Genomic DNA, 18998 nt, shown 5'->3' with positions numbered 1-18998 from the left:
GTGTGAATCACTGCCAGATCTTCTTTAAGCTCCGATATTGCATCTTTGGTGTCTGTCATAAGTTCTTGAACTGTTTTAATTGCTTCCCACAAGTCAGACATGGAGGGAGATGCAGCAGTATCAGAAGCCTCTGAATTGGAGTTTTTCGCCGGAGAAGGTGGGTCTGGCTTGTGTCTCTTGCCCTTAGTAGTTGAAGCCATAGTTCATACAGCTGAAGGTGGTAATTAGAGGGGTGAAAAACGAAAATATTGCAGCAAAAGAGCAAAAAGTAAAGAAAGGTTGCTGGAGCTAGTTGTTCAAGCGACCATCCCAGTCGGGCTCAACAGCGCCCCCCCCGAGCTCTTTTTTTTTAAGATTCAAACGGTATTATTGATTCAAACATCATCAAATACAACAAATTAACATCAAGTCTACACCCAACCCCCTTAAACCCCACCTCTACCCTTCTTTCTCCATTCTAATCTTCTGCCAAAAATTTCTGTATAGTCCACTCTCAGCCTATACTCAAATAACTTGTATCTAAACTAAACTACTTATATTTAACTTACTGTTCTTAATTTGCTGTATAGTCCCTATATCTAAACTGCACAGTCTCGTATGTCCAAGTATTTAAATCTACTGTATAATCTTGTATGTCCAATTCACTCCATTGTGAATGTTTACTTGTAAACCGTTCTGAGCTACAGGGAGGACGGGATAAAAATCTAAATAAATAAATAAATAAGGCACTGATTACAACAATAATGCATCAAATATAATAAAATAATATACATAATAAACATATTCCATAAACCGTGTCGAGCTCTATTTTTATAGAGAAGATGCGGTATATAGTGTGTGGCACAGTGGTTGGAGCTACAGCCTCCGCACCCTGAGGTTGTGGGTTCAAATCCAGCGCTGCTCCTTGTGACCCTGGGCAAGTCACTCAGTCCTCCATAGCCCCAGGTACATTAGATAGATTGTGAGCCCACTGGGACAGATAGGGAAAATCCTTGAGTACCTGATTGTAAAAACCGCTTAGATAACCTTGATAGGCGGTATATAAAATCCTAATAAACTTGATATAAGCTTAAGTTTTAGTTAGTCCTGTTTTTTAACTTCGAATTTTGAGACATCCTGTCACTTCTTAACATTTCAGCCCATTGTATCCCAGCTACAATATCAGCTATCATACTGTTATCACTATGGGTCACATATAGTAAAAAATCTGTCATACCTAGCCTTTTATCCTCCACTCTAGAAGCCGAAAAACTGATGGCTGTGAGCAGGGCCAGTTTTAGACATGCTGGGGTCCAGGGCAGAAATTAAAGAGGGGGCCCCTGATTCCCTCTCCTCCCTCCCCCCAATTTCCCCACCTGCCATTACTACCACACACAAAAACAACTTTAAATTACTTCTTCACATACATAATACAGACAAGCCTTTACCAAATACAGAACTGGGAATACCGAGAAATTAAGCGAGATAAATAAAACCAGATATACACTTTTTGTATTGAACACACAGGGGTCCTGGGCCCAGGCAGGGCTGGTTTTAGACATACTAGGGCCCAGGGAAGAAATTAAGGAAGGGACCCCTAATCCCCTCTCCTCTCTGCACTAGGGTTACCATATGACTCCAGAAAAAGGCAGGTTTGTCTATGTAGGAGTTGTATTTTTGAGGACACCCCTATTAGACACTGAGGTCTTTTCTCCAATTTTGGGTATGATTGGGGTTTGAAGGTATTGATGTGTGTAGTGTTGGGTAGATTATTGGATGTTTAATTTTGAAGATACTATATTGACATCCTTTCTTGTTTTGTGTGTTTTTTTCCAGAAAAAGGAGGACAGATTGAGACATGAAAGCAATGGAAATAAAAATTGGATGTCTCAGTCCGTCCTCCTTTTTATGGAGTCGTATGGTAACCCTACTCTGCACTCTCCTCCCAATATCCCCACCTCCCATTACTACCACAAATAAACCCCCTCTGATATCCCCACCTCCCATTACTACCACACATAAAACAACTTTAACTTACTTCTTTACAAACAAAACACCGACAGACCTTTACCAAATACAGAACAAGGGATCACAAATATAAATTGAAGTGGGAACCCCAAGAAATTAAACTCGGCAAGTATTACAACACCGGAGAAATAAAAACAGATATGTAGTTCTTTCTGTACTGAACACATAGAAATCCCAGGTCCAGGCCCACCAAAAATTAGCCATTTCCCTTGCTGTGGCTGCTGGGGATCCCAAAACCCAGCCAGCTGAAGACCACCTCCTCTTGCAGCTAGCGGCAGTGTCTCTGAGCTGCCTCCAGCTGCAGAGCTTGAAGAGTTCTGGCTGCCGAACTAGAGAAAGAGATCTTCAGCAGCAGGGCTTTAGGAAGCCCACCAACTTAGGTATTTATATTTTGCATTTGGGTAGGAGGCATGGGGCATGGTGGGAAGAAAATTAGTGCACAATAAGAGTGCACCTAGGGAAAGGCAGCATCTTACACACTACAGCAAGCACTAGAACAATACACCCAATATAAAACTAAACATAGAAACATAGAAATAGACGGCAGATAAGGGCCCACGGCCCATCTAGTCTGCCCACCTTAATGTCCCTCCCCTACCTTTGCCCTGTGAATAGATCCCATGTGCCGATCCCATTTGGCCTTAAAATCAGGCACGCTGCTGGCCTCAATCACCTGTAGTGGAAGACTATTCCAGCGATCAACCACTCTTTCGGTGAAAAAGAATTTCCTGGTGTCACCTCGTAGTTTCCCGCCCCTGATTTTCAACGGATGCCCTCTTGTTGTCGTGGGACCCTTGAAAAAGAAGATATCTTCCTCCGCCTCGATGCGGCCCGTAAGATACTTGAATGTCTCGATCATGTCCCCCCTCTCTCTGCGCTCCTCGAGCGAGTATAGCTGTAATTTGTCAAGCCGTTTTTCGTATGTTAGATCCTTGAGTCCCGAGACCATCCGGGTGGCCATTCTTTGCACCGACTCCAGTCTCAGCACAACCTTGCGATAATGCGGCCTCCAGAATTGCACACAGTATTCCAGGTGGGGCCTCACCATGGATCTATACAATGGCATAATGACTTCCGCCTTACGACTGACGAAACCCCTTCGTATGCAGCCCATGATTTGTCTTGCCTTGGACGAAGCCTGCTCCACTTGATTGGCAGACTTCATGTCCTCACTGACGATTACCCCCAAGTCTCGTTCTGCTACCGTTTTTGCTAGGATCTCGCCATTAAGGGTATAAGACTTGTATGGATTCTGGCTGCCCAGGTGCATAACTTTGCATTTTTTGGCATTGAAGTTGAGTTGCCATGTCCTAGACCATCGCTCCAGTAGGAGTAGGTCGTGCATCATGTTGTCGGGCACTGAATCTTCGTCTGTTGTGCATTTGCCCACTACATTACTAAGTTTGGTGTCATCGGCGAATAATGTTATTTTACCTCGAAGCCCTTCTGCCAAGTCTCTTATAAAGATGTTGAATAGGATTGGGCCCAAGACTGAGCCCTGTGGTACTCCACTAATCACCTCCGTCATTTCGGAGGGGGTGCCGTTCACTGCCACCCTTTGGAGCCTACCTCCAAGCCAGCTCCCAACCCATTTCGTCAATGTGTTACCTAATCCTATAGAACTCATCTTGCTCAGTAACCTGCGGTGTGGTACGCTATCGAATGCTTTGCTAAAGTCCAGGTACACGATGTCCAGGGACTCCCCAATATCCAGCTTCCCCGTTACCCAGTCAAAGAAGCTGATCAGGTTGGATTGGCAGGATCTCCCCTTAGTAAATCCATGTTGTCGGGGATCCCGTAGATTCTCCTCATCCAGGATCTTATCTAATTGGTGTTTGATTAGAGTTTCCATTAGTTTGCTCACTATCGATGTTAGACTCACTGGTCTGTAGTTTGCTGTCTCCATCTTTGAGCCTTTCTTGTGGAGTGGAATGACGTTAGCCGTCCTCCAGTCCAACGGGACGCTGCCTGTACTAAGGGAGAGGTTGAAGAGCGCGGACAGTGGCTCCGCCAAGACATCACTCAGCTCCCTAAGCACCCTGGGGTGCAGGTTGTCCAGCCCCATTGCTTTGTTAACCTTGAGCTTTGACAGCTCACCGTAGACACTGCTGGGCGTAAACTCAAAGTTACTAAACGGGTCAACTGAGCCAACCCTTGTCTGTAGCTGAGGGCTGAGCCCTGGCGCTTCTCGGGTGAAGACTGAGCAGAAGTATTCATTTAATAGTTGGGCTTTTTCCGAATCCTTTTCCACATAGTCTCTGTCTGGTTTCCTAAGACGTACAATCCCGCCTGAGTTTTTTCTTCTATCACTGATATACCTGAAGAAGGATTTATCTCCCTTCTGGATGTTCTTTGCTAGAGACTCCTCCATGAGGAATTTAGCCTCCCTGACTGCTGTTTTGACGGCTTTTGATTTGGCCAGGTAGTCTGCTCTAGAGTCCTGCTTCCCTGATTGTTTGTAAGAGATGAATGCTTTTTTCTTCTCCTTGATCAGGTCTGAGATCTCCGCAGTAAACCACTGTGGCTTATTGTTCCTTCGCCGTTTACTTACTGATTTTACATAGCCAGAATAGTACAGATCGATCCTGCACAATCAATGCTAACGGAAAACCATGTCTTTCATACACACAAAACACAGGAACAGCCTTTCCCAGTATGGAATAAGCAACCACAAACTAAAAATAGAAATATGTAGACAAAAGTTAAATTGAACCACTAAGAGGCCATACTCTGCAACACCATAGTGATGCATGGCCCCTAATATTGTACAAAATATAAAAATAGCAGATAAATGATTGTTTTTCTTTTTTTCAAATATGTCATTCCCCTCCCCCCCCTTTTTTTTACAAAACCACGATAGTGGTTTTTAGTGTTTGTTTGTTTGTTTATTCAGTTTTTTGATTGAACGCTTTTTCGATACTACAAAGCGTTGTACAAGGTATAAAATAACATTTAAACAAAAATATAACAATTAAAACATACTTTTCTATGAAAACTGCAAGACTTACAACAATACATACTAGGTAAATATGGACCAACATGCCCATGGACACAAATAGGGAAGGGGGGGGGGGGAGAAATACAATTGATGTAGAAAATGTGAGGGACATTTAAGGTAAACACAAAAGGGACTGGGAAAATAAATGTAAAAAAAGAACAAGTATAGGTTAATCTCTAAAATACAATAGTTCAGGTTGGCACGCTGAATGCTCTGCGCTGATCCCAATGCTCTTAGGAAATCTATGAGTGTCAGTAGCAGCGCAGAACATTTAGCGTGCTGACCACTAAAAACCACTATCACGGTTTTGTAAAAGGGGGTGTTTAAAAATTAACAAAAAATGGAAAATAAGATAATATCATTATATTGAACTAACATATTTCTCAATTAATTTCCTTCCTTCCAGCGTCTGCTCCCCTTTCTCTCCTCCACACTTTCTCCAATCTCTTCATACGCTGAGAGATTGGAAAAACTGGGTCTCTTTTCCCTGGAGAAGAGGAGATTTAGAGGGGATATGATAGAGACTTACAAGATCATGAAGGGCATAGAGTAGAGAGGGACAGATTCTTCAAACTTTCGAATAATAAAAGAACAAGAGGGCATTCAGAAAAGTTGAAAGGGGACAAATTCAAAACAAATGCCAGGAAGTTCTTCTTTACCCAATGTGTGGTGGACACCTGGAATGCGCTTCCGGAGAGCGTAATAGGGCAGAGTACGGTACTGGGGTTCAAGAAAGAATTGGACAATTTCCTGCTGGAAAAGGGGATAGAGGGGTATAGATAGAGGATTACTGCACAGGTTCTGGACCTGTTGGGCCGCCGCGTGAGCGGACTGCTGGGCACAATGGACCTCAGGTCTGACCCAGCAGAGGCATTGCTTATGTTCTTATGTCTGCTCCCCTCTCTCTTCTCCTCACTTCCATCCTGCATCTGCTCCCCTGTCTCTCCTTCCCACTTTCATTCAGCATCTGCTCCCCTTTCTCTCTTCACCACTTCCTTCCAGCATCTGCTCTTCCTTTCTCTCCACTTCCATTCAGCATCTGCTCCCACTCTCTCCACTTTTATTCAGCATCTGTTTCCCCCTCTCTCTCCTCTTCCATTCAGCATCTGCTCCCCCCTCTCTCCACTTTTATTCAGCATCTGTTTCCCCCTCTCTCTCCTCTTCCATCCAGCATCTGCTCTCCCCTCTCTCCACTTTTATTCAGCATCTGTTTCCCCCTTTTTCTCCTCTTCCATCCAGCATCTCCTCCCCACGTCCTTCCAGTTGTTCAGCTGGCAGGGCTTTGAGATTCCCCATCAGCTTAGGTATTTATGTTTCTCATTTGAGTAAGGGGCATTGGGGAAGGCAGGGAGAAAATTTGGTGCTCACTCATTTTGGACTCAGGGCCACTATCCCTTTCCCCTCCCCCCCATCGGCTATCTGCTAAACCGCTTAACACAATACAAAGATCTGTAATAAACATATCCCAACACTAACATATTCTGTTAATAAATTTAAAATAAAACACTTTTATTGCAATTGTTGTCTGGACATTTTATTTTTCCATCATGTTGGTCCCATTTTGTCATTTCTGCTTTCCTATATATTCTGATAATTCTCTATCTAGTGGTTGCTGTCCATTTGTCTTTTCTTCTCTCTCCTGTCATTTCATTCATTGCATTCCTTGACTACACCTATCTTTGATATACTGATCTTTCCTTTTAAGCTCTTCCCTCCTTTTTTTTCTTTTCTGCCTCCTTCTCTTTTTTTCTTTTCTGCCTTTCTGTTCTTATAGGATTGGACAATTTCCTGCTGAAGAAAGGGATAGAGGGGTATAGATAGGGGGCTACTGCGCAGGTTCTGAACCTGTTGGGCTGCCGCGTGAGCGGACTGCTGGGCACGATGGACCTCGGGTCTGACTCAGTAGAGGCATTGCTTATGTTCTTATGTTATGTTCACTCAAATTTCACCCTTCTTTTTACTTTTCAGCTACTTACCTACTTTCCATCTGCCTTTCTCATGCTCTAGCTCTCCCATTTAACATATCACTGCTTTTCCAGCCTCGTGTTTCCTTCTGTCTATTCCCCATTACCACACTTCTATCACTGTAATCATTTCTCTCTCACTGTTATCTCACTCATCTTCTTGTCATCCCCCTTTTGACCTCTTCCACATTCCTCTACCATTTTCAGAATCACCCTCCCTCTCTCCACTCTTAAGGCTATATCTCCATGTCCCCTTCTCCCCATCCCCTAGCATATTACCTCTCTTCCCTCCTGCCCTCCCATGGGTCCATCTCTCTCTTCCTTCCATAATCCAACATTTCTCCTTTTCTTTTCATGCTCTTCCCTTCCCTCTTGAAACTGAACAATAGGATGGAGGGGGGAAAAAGAGATTCTACATTTCTCTTTCCCTTCCACCCCCAGACCTAACATTTTCCCCTCCCTTCCTTCCATCCCCAGGCCCAACTTCTCTCCCTTTCTCTTCCCAATTACCCTACACTCCCACCCTATATCTTTCCCTCCCTCCCCCAAGTCCACTATCTCTTCTTTCTCTTCCCAACTGTCCTCCCTTCAAGTGTCTCTTTTTCCCTTCCTGCACCCCAACTCACATCCAACTTCTCTCATTTTCTCTTTTCTCCATCCAGGCCCCATAAGTTCTTCCCCTTCCCTTCAACTCCCCCATCCCCTGTCTGGCACTTCTTTAAGCCCCTCCTCATTCTACTTTTTTAAAAGGGCAGCCGGTCCATAAGACTTCCTTGGGTGGAAATGCCTTCCTCCCTTCTTTTTGTACTAGTCCGTCACCTTCACTTTCCCTATCCTGCTGACAGACTGGCTGCGGCAGAAATTCTGAAGCATTGCCTGCACCCCCCTCCTTACTTTCCTTCTGCCACAGTCCACCCAAGAGGAAACAGGAAGTTTCATAATTAGGGGTGTACCGTGGCAGAAGGAAAGCATAGAGGTGGCCGCAGGCAGTGCTTCTGAATTGGTGCCACAGTCAGATTGTTAGCAAAATGGGGAAGGTGAGGGTGATGTCAGACCAGCGCAGAAAGAAAAGGGAAGGCATGCTGTCCCACAAGGGGCCCCTCAGAGCTGTGGGGCCAGGGCAGTTGCCCTGTTTCGCTCCCCTAATGTCGACCCTGACTGTGAGCAATATTGCAGAAGGGTTAGAGGAAAAGTTTTTTCATTTTTGCAAATTACACAAAACCTGCAAATCAGTGGTCACTCTGGAAGAAGTAGACAAAATGAGATGTGATTAAAAACAACTGTTTGAATATCCGACAGTTAACCTTTAATGCAAAAAGTGAAGAGTGAGGTATAGAAATACAAAGGAGTTGTATGTAATAGGTGCAGAGAGGCTGATGTGCCCAGATCAGGAGCAAGAGAGTCTAATGATTTGAAGGTTGTGAAATATAGCAATGTAACAAGGCCCTGGCTACATAGAGAGAAGATTAACAGCACAAACGAGGTGATATGCCTCTGCTCAGGGTATTAGTGAGGTGTCGCCTATAATACTGTGTTCAGTTTTAAAGACCATATCACAGTAAAGATTTGAAGAGAGAGGAAGCTGTCCAGAGAAAAGTGATCCCCAAATGATAAGACGTCTGCATCAGTACATATGAGACAAGACTATAGGCCTTAGATATGTGTACTCTCCTGGAAGTCGGTGGCCATACTCCCAGCCTCTGATGCCAACAAACTTGAGTATGTCCCTGTGCCAGTGTAAGCATCAGGAAATGTGGCCACCAACTGCCACAGCATTCAGAAGGCCAGGAATTTAGTGGAGAATGCCTTCAGTTGATGGGGATTGGGGATCCCTGACAGTCAAATATTAATTGCTTAAATTTGGAGGTAGTGGCAGTATTGGTGTTGGTTGTGGGAGTGGTGGGAAGGAATAACTCCAATTAGTCCTTTATTGGTGCAAAACACAATCCTTGTTTTGGCTCTGCCAAGCCTGCCTCAAAGGATACTTGAGCATCGGGAGCAGTGCGGGCCATTCAGCACGGCCCTCTGCTCTACAAACTGCTAGCGCAGTTTAATAGAAGAGAGGGTTAAGTAGCTTGCAAGTGATTTGCAAAGTACAAACATTTGAAAAGAGTTGCAAAACAGTTGTGTTACACAATACAACATTAACACCACGTATCCTGAGCTGAATGACCGAATTGATCGACAGAAATCAATACATATTAATGAAATAACTTGCAATACATGAACCCCCATTTTACTAAGCCATGGTAGAGATTTCTACTGTGCTCAGAGTGCTAAATGCTCCAATGCTCAAAGAATTCCTATGGGTATCGAGGCATTTAGCATCCCAGGCTGCGGTAGAAATTTCTATTGTGGTTAGTAAAAGAGGGCCTAAAGCGGGCAATACCTACCAAAAATCAGATAGGATTAATAAAATAGCCCAATGGTTTTAGTAGTTCAGTCCAAAGTACTGTTGAAACAAAATGGAGTTGATCATCTTCCGAAAAACTGGTTGAGAAAGATCGCTGTGAAAATGATCTAACAATGAATTCCAAAGGAGACTTCAAACAGAAGTCTTTGTACTTGCAGTGAAGTAATTCTGATAGTAATTGCTAGAGGGGTTGATGGTGGAGAAGAGGGCTGCTGATGAACAGGTTACTGAGAGAGGGAGGGTGGAAAATGGAATTCTTGGACAGTATAAAGACAAGAGTGGCTTGCAGTCTTCCTTGGAAATCATAGGGTCTGTGAGCATACACATGTTTGAGCAAAAGGGCTGTAAAGAAAACTACAGCATAATCTAAAAAATTGGAGTAAAAGAAGACACATCTTTTATCTATTGTTCTTATTAGGGGGAGCCAGGTCCTCCCAGCCAATCAGGAGTAGAAGGTCCAGGGAGTTGGACTGGGTCACCAAGTCTGCGTGGAATCACTATCCAGGGTCCTGAGGTTTGTAATGTTCCTCATAATTCCAAGCTCAAATTGCACAGGATCAAATGGTGGTTTTTTTGTTTTTTTTAAATCATTTTATCAGGATCAAGTGTTTTTTAACGGAGCTTATTCAGACAAATGGAGCAACCTATGTGGTGTCCCACAGGGCTCTCCACTTTCCCCTGTGCTTTTTAATATTTATCAACTCTGGACCAGAGACTATCATCATTCAATTTAAAACTATACAGTTATGCAGATGATATGACTATCATAATTCCAATTAGTACTAGTGTTTCAGCATCTATTAACCTTATCCAAGATATTGTCCATGCTGTGGAGAATTGGCTGAAAGATTTCAATCTAAAACTTAACACTGATAAGACCAAGTTTTTCTTTGCCTCTCCTTCTAACCGGGTACTAGTAAAAAACTTTATACTAGATGGGGCAACTTATTCTATTGATTCTGCGCTGAGAATCTTAGGAGTTTATTTAGACAGGAATCTTTCTTTGAAGACTTTTACCAATGTGTTGGTTAGGAAATGCTTTTTCATTTTATGGAAATTGCGTGCGATCAGATCTTATTTTGATTTTGTTTCATACAGATTGTTGGTTCAATCACTAGTGCTTAGCATTTTGGATTATTGTAATTCATTGTAAAAATTTATATAGATTGTGCAAAATCCAAAATGCGGCCATGTGCTTGATCTACAATCTGAAGCAATCTGATCATGTTACCCAGTACTATAAGGAGCTTCATTGACTCCCTTTTGAGGCCGGGGTATTGTTAAAATTTGGATACCTTTGTTATAGAGTTCTTCAAGGACAGGCCCCTGGGTATTTAATGACTCAATTTAGGGTTTTTTTATACTGCTTTTACCCTCACAATTTCTGAAATTATTTGTTTTCCCTTCAGTACAAGGCTGTGTTTACAAGAACTTTTCAGGCAGCTAAAAATTGTTATCGTTATCTTACCTGCATTTTAGAAAATTATAGAAATCATTTTTGTTTGTTAGATTTCTCAGAAATTGATGGTCATGGTAACTTTTAGTCCTTTATGAATATGAATATTGATTATTTAAATGAGTTTGTAGATCACTGTAGTTGTACAGGTTCTTCTTTCTTTGTAAACTGCATTGAACTGAAAGGCATTTGTGGTCTAGAAATGGAAATTACTGCTTTTTACTTTACTTTGCCTGCACTGTTTAACATCTGTTTGAGAGCTTAGGGAAATAATATGCCCTCGACCCAAGACCACATCCTATTCTACGCAGATGATATCCTTCGATAATACCCTACATCACGTGAAGAACACTATTGATGACTTAAGCGAATGACCGATGAGAAGCTTACTCAAACTAAACAAATCAAAGACAAGAATATTATGGTTCAAAGACCATAACTCTCTACTTAGCAAAGAACTAGAACTGTCCACAGGCAAGAGACTAAAGATAGAAAATTCCTCCAAAGTACTAGAAGTTATCCTAGACTTGAACTTATCCTTCAACACACATATCACCTCTTTAGTGAAAAAATTATTCTTTAAGATAAGACAACTAAGGACAATAAGACCAATCTTAACCCAGGCCAGTTTCAGGACAGTGGCACAATTTAATGCCATATCTAGACTATTCTAACTCATTATATTACAGAAAAAGAACTGAGACTACAACTATTACAAAACATAGTAACATAGTAGATGATGGCAGATAAAGACCCGGATGGTCCATCCAGTCTGCCCAACCTGATTCAATTTAAATTTTTTTTTTTTTAAATTTTAAATTTTTTATTCTTAGCTGTTTCTGGGCAAGAATCCAAAGCTTTACCCGGTACTGTGCTTGGGTTCCAACTGCCGAAATCTCTGTTAAGACTTACTCCAGCCCATCTACACCCTCCCAGCCATTGAAGCCCTCCCTTGTCCATCCTCCACCAACGGTCATACACAGCACAGACCGTGCAAGTCTGCCCAGTACTGGCCTTAGTTCAATATTTAATCTTATTTTCTGATTCTAGATCCTCTGTGTTCATCCCACGCTTCTTTGAACTCAGTCACAGTTTTACTCTCCACCACCTCTCTCGGGAGCGCATTCCAGGCATCCACTACCCTCTCCATAAAGTAGAATTTCCTAACATTGCCCCTGAATCTACCACCCCTCAACCTCAAATTATGTCCTCTGGTTTTACCATTTTCCTTTCTCTGGAAAAGATTTTGTTCTACGTTAATACCCTTCAAGTATTTGAACATCTGAATCATATCTCCCCTGTCTCTCCTTTCCTCTAGGGTATACATATTCAGGGCTTCCAGTCTCTCCTCATACGTCTTCTGGCGCAAGCCTCCTATCATTTTCGTCACCCTCCTCTGGACCGCCTCAAGTCTTCTTACGTCTTTCGCCAGATACGATCTCCAAAACTGAACACAATACTCCAAGTGGGGCCTGTACAGGGGCATCAACACCTTCTTCCTTCTACTAACTATGCCTCTCTTTATACAGCCCAGTATCCTTCTGGCAGCAGCCACTGCCTTGTCACACTGTTTTTTCACCTTTAGATCTTCAGACACTATAACCCCAAGGTCCCACTCCCCGTCCGTGCATATCAGCTTCTCTCCTCCCAGCATATACGGTTCCTTCCTATTATTAATCCCCAAATGCATTACTCTGCATTTCTTTGCATTGAATTTTAGTTGCCAGGCATTAGACCATTCCTCTAACTTTTGCAGATCCTTTTTCATATTTTCCACTCCCTCTTCGGTGTCTACTCTGTTACAAATCTTGGTATCATCTGCAAAAAGGCACACTTTTCCTTCTAACCCTTCAGCAATGTCACTCACAAACATATTGAACAGGATTGGCCCCAGCACCGAACCCTGAGGGACTCCACTAGTCACCTTTCCTTCCTTCGAGCGACTTCCATTAACCACCACCCTCTGGCGTCTGTCCGACAGCCAGTTTCTGACCCAGTTCACCACTTTGGGTCCTAACTTCAGCCCTTCAAGTTTGTTTCAACAGCCTCCTATGAGGAACTGTATCAAAGGCTTTGCTGAAATCCAAGTAAATTACATCTAGCATATGTCCTCGATCCAGCTCTCTGGTCACCCAATCAAAAAATTCAATCAGGTTCGTTTGGCACGATTTACCTTTTGTAAAGCCAAGTTGCCTTGGATCCTGTAACCCATTAGATTCAAGGAAGTACACTATCCTTTCTTTCAGCAACACTTCCATTATTTTTCCAACAACTGAAGTGAGGCTCACCTGCCTGTAGTTTCCTGCTTCATCCTTGTGACCAATTTTATGAATAGGGACCACATCCGCTCTCCTCCAATCCCCAGGAATCACTCCCGTCTCCAGAGATTTGTTGAACAAGTCTTTAATAGGACTCGCCAGAACCTCTCTGAGCTCCCTTAGTATCCTGGGATGGATCCCCTCTGGACCCATCGCTTTGTCCACCTTCAGTTTTTCAAGTTGCTCATAAACACTCTCCTCCGTAAACGGCGCAGAATCTACTCCATTTTCTCGTATAACTTTGCCAGACAATCTCGGTCCTTCTCCAGGATTTTCTTCTGTGAACACAGAACAGAAATATTTGTTTAGCACATTTGCTTTCTCCTCATCACTCTCCACATATTTGTTCCCAGCATCTTTGAGCCTAGCAATTCCATTTTTTATCTTCCTCCTTTCACTAATATATCTGAAAAAATGTTTATCTCCCTTTTTTACGTTTTTAGCCATTTGTTCTTCCGTCTGTGCCTTCGCCAAACGTATCTCTCTCTTGGCTTCTTTCAGTTTCACCCTGTAGTCCTTTCTGCTCTCCTCTTCTTGGGTTTTTTTAATATTTCATGAACGCCAACTCTTTTGCCTTTATTTTCTCAGCCACTAGGTTGGAGAACCATATTGGCTTCCTTTTTCTCTTGTTTTTATTGATTTTCTTCACATAAAGGTCCGTAGCCATTTTTATTGCTCCTTTCAGCTTAGACCACTGTCTTTCCATTTCTCTTATGTCCTCCCATCCTAACAGCTCTTTCTTCAGGTACTTTCCCATTGCATTAAAGTCTGTACGTTTGAAATCTAGGACTTTAAGTATCATGCGGCCGCTCTCCACTTTAGCCGTTATATCAAACCAAACAGTTTGATGATCGCTACTTCCCAGGTGAGCACCCACTCGAACATTAGAGATACTCTCTCCATTTGTGAGGACCAGATCCAATATCGCTTTTTCCCTTGTGGGTTCCATCACCATTTGTCTGAGCAGAGCCTCTTGAAAGGCATCCACAATCTCTCTACTTCTTTCCGATTCCGCAGACGGAACATTCCAGTCCGCATCCGGCAGGTTGAAATCTCCCAACAGCAAAACCTCCTCTTTCCTTCCAAACTTTTGGATATCCACAATCAGATCCTTATCAATTTGCTGCGATTGAGTCGGAGGTGTGTAACTACACCTACGTAGATAGAAGTTCCATCTTCTCTTTTCAGAGCAATCCATATCGCTTCTTCCTCTCCCCAGGTCCCTTGCATTTCGGTCGCTTGGATATTGATCTTTACATAGAGAGCTACTCCTCCACCTTTATGACCATCTCTGTCCTTCCTAAAAAGATTATATCCCGGTATGTTTGCATCCCATCCATGTGATTAACTGAACCATGTCTCTGTGATAGCAACAATATCTAGATCTGCCTCTAACATCAGGGCTTGCAGATCATGAACTTTGTTGCTTAGACTGCAAGCATTTGTGGTCATCGCTTTCCAGCTAATTTTCAGTGATAATCTCCTTTTTCGTATGGATTTTTGTGTCGTTTCACTTTCTGTTGCAATACTAAGAAATGAGTTGCTGATATTGCTTATGTTGCAGCCTTTACTACTATCACATCTTTTCTTTTGCCGGGGGTGGTCTCTATAATTGTCCTTCGTACATACACCCCCCCCCCCCACCTTCTAGTTTAAATGCCTAGAAAAATATTGTCTAAATTTCTCTGCAAGGTTTCTTTTTCCTGCTGTAGTAATATGTAGCCCATCAGTGCAATATAGTTTCTTGTCCTTCCATGTATTTCCCCATCCTCCTATGTACCTGAAGCCTTCTTGATGACACCAGGCTCTGAGTCATCTATTAAAGTCCTCTGTGTTTTTCACTCTTTGCTCTCCCTTTCCATATGCAGGCAGTATTTCAGAAAAAGCTAAAGTCTTTACAAAAGGTTTCACGCCCTCACCAAGCTCCCGAAAAGCTTTCTGTGCTGCAAGTGTGGAGTTGTTGGCCAGGTCATTTGTTCCCAGATGGATAACAACATCAGTGTTAAAATCATTAGTTTCTTCCTTAATTATAGTCAGTATTTGCCTGGAACTCCTGGTAGCTGAGGATCCTGGAAGACATTTCACTATTTTGGTATCCTCGCCCTGTGTTCCGAGGTTAATGCCTCTGATGATGGAATCCCCCAACAGTAATAGTTTTCTGTTTTTGGCTTTTTTATTTGTACTTAAGGTGCGCTTGTTCTCTTGAGTTACCTTCATTGGTTCCAGTCCCACCTCCCTTCTGTTTTCTTGAGTATCGCAGTGCACTAGTGGAGAGAAGGAATTCTGTAGAGGTAATATTAGTGAAGGTGGATGTTTCTGTGTTACATGTCGCAGTCTTCCTGAGCCTACTGTGACCCATTTATTCCTGGGCTGTTTTATTCTTTGAGGTAGAGGTGATAAGTTGGTATGATTTTGTGGAGTGATGGAAGCTGCTTTAATTGTATTCAATTCCTGTTTAAGTTTGCCGAGCTCCTCCTTAATACTGGCAAGTTGAAGACAGATGGGGCAAGCCTTAAGCCTCCAAATAGTATGTCTTGGAATTAAAGCACCACAGTGATTGCATAGAATAAAGGTCATCTTGATTGGTTGTGAAGTGACTTGATTTGAGTAGTCCTGATTATATGGGTCTCTATATATGAAAAGTGGTCCCTGGGGTTGGTGGGACTATAAGTCTTACCCTTATTCCTATGAAGGGAAAGGGAAAGAGGAAATAAGATTTAACAGAGGAAAGAGAAGGGTTTATTTTTTTGTGCTTTTTTTTTTTTTTTTTTTTTTTAGTAAGAAACAGGGATGAGAAGAGAAATTAAGCAGGTATAATGCTGAAAACCAGTGAAAAGAGCAGAATATGAAATGCAGAGCAACTTATCTTATTGAAGTTCACAGGGCAGCGTTGTTCACAGCACTGTCCCAAAGATAATGCAGTTAACCTTAGAAGTAAAACAGAGCCCCTCCCTTCTCCACCTAATCAGCAGAAAACAATGGCTGAATACTAGTAAGACAGAAATATAGGCTCTATACCACCTAAAACACAGTATTTTAAACAGAAATGCAGGTTCTATCAGTGCTACCCTAAAACACAGGATTTATAACAGGATTTTCCCTACTTTAGTCACCCTGAGCCACAGGCACCAGGATTTAATTAATTAAGAGTTAACAAAGTCTTACCCTTATTCCTATGAAGGGAAAGAGGAAATAAGATTTAACAGAGGAAAGAGAAGGGTTTATTTTTTTGTGCTTTTTTTTATAGTAAGAAACAGGGATGAGAAGAGAAATTAAGCAGATATAATGCTGAAAACCAGTGAAAAGAGCAGAATATGAAATGCAGAGCAACTTATCTTATTGAAGTTCCAGGGCAGCCTTGTTCATAGCACTGTCCCAAAGAAAAACACTGTCGCCAGACTAATTTTCAGAATGAAAAGGTATGAGAGGACAAGTCCACTATTAGAACAACTAATCTGGCTGCCGATAAAAAAGCAAATCCAATTTAAGATAGCCTGCGTGTTTCACAAAGCGATCTATGGAGAAAACTCAAATGGACTAGCTTCTGTTTTCAAAGTTCCACACTTCTTCAATTCACGAGTATTGCAGCATTTCAAATGATCCTTCCCATCACCTCAACAAGTTTGGCAGAAGAAGATGTTTGAGACTACCTTTGAATACCAAGGACCTCTTATCTGGAACAAACTGACAACATATGAGAATCCACCACTTATCTTGACTTCCGGGAGAAACTAAAGAAATTCCTCTTCTCTTTATAGCCAACCTCCTATCTTTCACCTCTTCCCACAAGATCTGACTTAATCAAAATGTAGCTTGAAGAACTAGATTCAATTCTTATTGTAAACCGCATAGATTCCTTGTAGAGAATTGCGGGATAGACACTGTATTATATGGTATGGTAATACTTAGAACCCCTCCCCCAAAAGATGAAGTTAGCACCAGATATAAGAATTAGAAAAAAAAATAAAAAATCACAAAGCCCCTGGAAAATTCAGAGCATTTAGTTAAGTAATTTTCCATCTGTGCAAATGTTGCATTAAAAAAAATCTAAATGTTTCTTCTGCACAGCTGTGAAATAGTACAAGTTATACCCAAGGTAGATTCTTATAGGCTGATTTTCAAAGGGTTTGAGATCCTAGCTCTAGGAATTAGGAGCTTTAACTGGCTGCATTTGAAAACTATGGATGAGATCCTACATTTAGATTTCTGGTTTCAATAGGACCCTAAAAAGTGGGTAGCTCAGGTACAAATTTACAGTGAGAATAATGATCCCTGTGATGCAGCGATACAGGGACTGTCTCATTCATGGTTTCTCTTAATGAAGTATTGCTATTTTACCAGGGAACAACAGATCTTAAGGGTGATAAAGGAGACGTGGGAAGCCCAGGCTTGCAGGTAAGTGAATGTTAACACCAGAACTTTCTTCCATCTGCAATATTGTATATAATAGTCTCATATTCAGATGAGCAAGACTGTGCAATTGCTTTACATAGTACTAGAGACATTGACCTGATCAGGTCAACATTTAATGTGGTTGGTGTTAATTTTTAAAACCAGCTGTGTCATGTAAATATAATTTGGATTTTCACTGCAGCTCTTTGGGTAGTGTCTGGAACTGACTATTCAGATACAGAAATAAGTGCTGGAAGCATCCGTCGTGATAATATTTGCAGGGGGGTGGGGGGGGGGGGCAACATTAGCAGCTAGAAACATGCTGCTGACTGCCATGTGGATGAGACTGCTCAGGAGGACTCCAGAGAGGACTCTTAAGCTAGTAGGGCCTGGGGATCCCCATCAGCTCCACTAATGATGTGCACCATCACTGGATGGGCCTGATGTGAAACTGGGTAGGCCCCTGCCCGCCCAGACCCACCCATGGCTATGCCATTGTTGCTGTCCTCACAATTTTTGAGATTGCTCATGCTCTATCCTCTGAGACTATTCATGCATATCACCCTGTCACTATCCACATAGTACAGGGGTAGATGCTCATGATTTTCAGTGGCACTGTTAGGATAGACTCAGTCAGCAGCACTTACAGGTGCCTCTAAATTTTGAACTGGATATATATTTTCTTCCTCTCCTTTCTGTCGCTGAGCAGTTTCTAAACAATTTGTTCAATGTTCATTATATCAAGTGACTGTAAATAAAGAAATCATGTTTATGGAATGTTCAGGGTTAGTCTTCTTTTCACAGGGTGCCCCTGGCCCACAGGGATCCCCAGGAAGAGAAGGCAATCCAGGCCCCAAGGTAAGAAATGCTACTTCCCAACTCAGCTACTTGTTGACATGGGAAAATGCACCTTTGTGTACATGTGTGGCTGCTTGGGCACACATTTGGAGATAATCTTATAAGTTTCCCCATTTGTAAAAGTCCTTTTATAAAATTGTATGATTGTGTAAGAACATTAGAAAAGCCATACTGAGTCAGATGGAGGTGTAATGAGCCCAGTGGTCGGTCAAAGTCACTACCAACTGGCAGTTCCCCAAAGCACAGGTTGTTATGTATGCCATACACAGGCATTCTTGGGAATATGCATTGGGCAAAAAAGGATTAGATTGCAATTCAATAGGCATTTACTGACGGTCCTATCACTAAAGATTATAAGCACATATTGACAAGATATTTTTTCAGTAATTGCTCCTAAATAGAATGCCCTTCCATTACTATATATCTAAGGGAAGATAAGAGCGTGGATCATTTCAAAAGTAACTTTAAATGTTTTCTAGTTAAGGATGCTTATAACTGCTAAATTTTCCCTAGCTCTATTTTTAGATGATTTTTTCCCTATTCCTGTCGTATTTTCCTTTATTGTTATTTCTCCCTTTTTACCCTCTTGTAC

The 18998-nt window shown here is 42.1% G+C and overlaps 1 protein-coding gene across 1 annotated transcript in view; it reads left to right on the top strand.

Annotated features, from left to right (window-relative positions):
• Window positions 1-18998, top strand: part of COL20A1 (collagen type XX alpha 1 chain) — a 182464-nt gene that overhangs the window by 125375 nt on the left and 38091 nt on the right. The window contains exons 27-29 of the mRNA XM_033914324.1: window positions 9801-9896; window positions 17498-17551; window positions 18353-18406. Of these exons, the coding sequence (XP_033770215.1) occupies window positions 9801-9896; window positions 17498-17551; window positions 18353-18406 (204 nt within the window). The remainder of the gene's footprint in view (window positions 1-9800; window positions 9897-17497; window positions 17552-18352; window positions 18407-18998) is intronic.

This window comes from Geotrypetes seraphini, chromosome 11 (genome assembly GCF_902459505.1).
Source record: "Geotrypetes seraphini chromosome 11, aGeoSer1.1, whole genome shotgun sequence".
NCBI classification, from domain to species: domain Eukaryota; kingdom Metazoa; phylum Chordata; class Amphibia; order Gymnophiona; family Dermophiidae; genus Geotrypetes; species Geotrypetes seraphini.
This window is presented reverse-complemented; position numbering and strand designations above follow the sequence as displayed.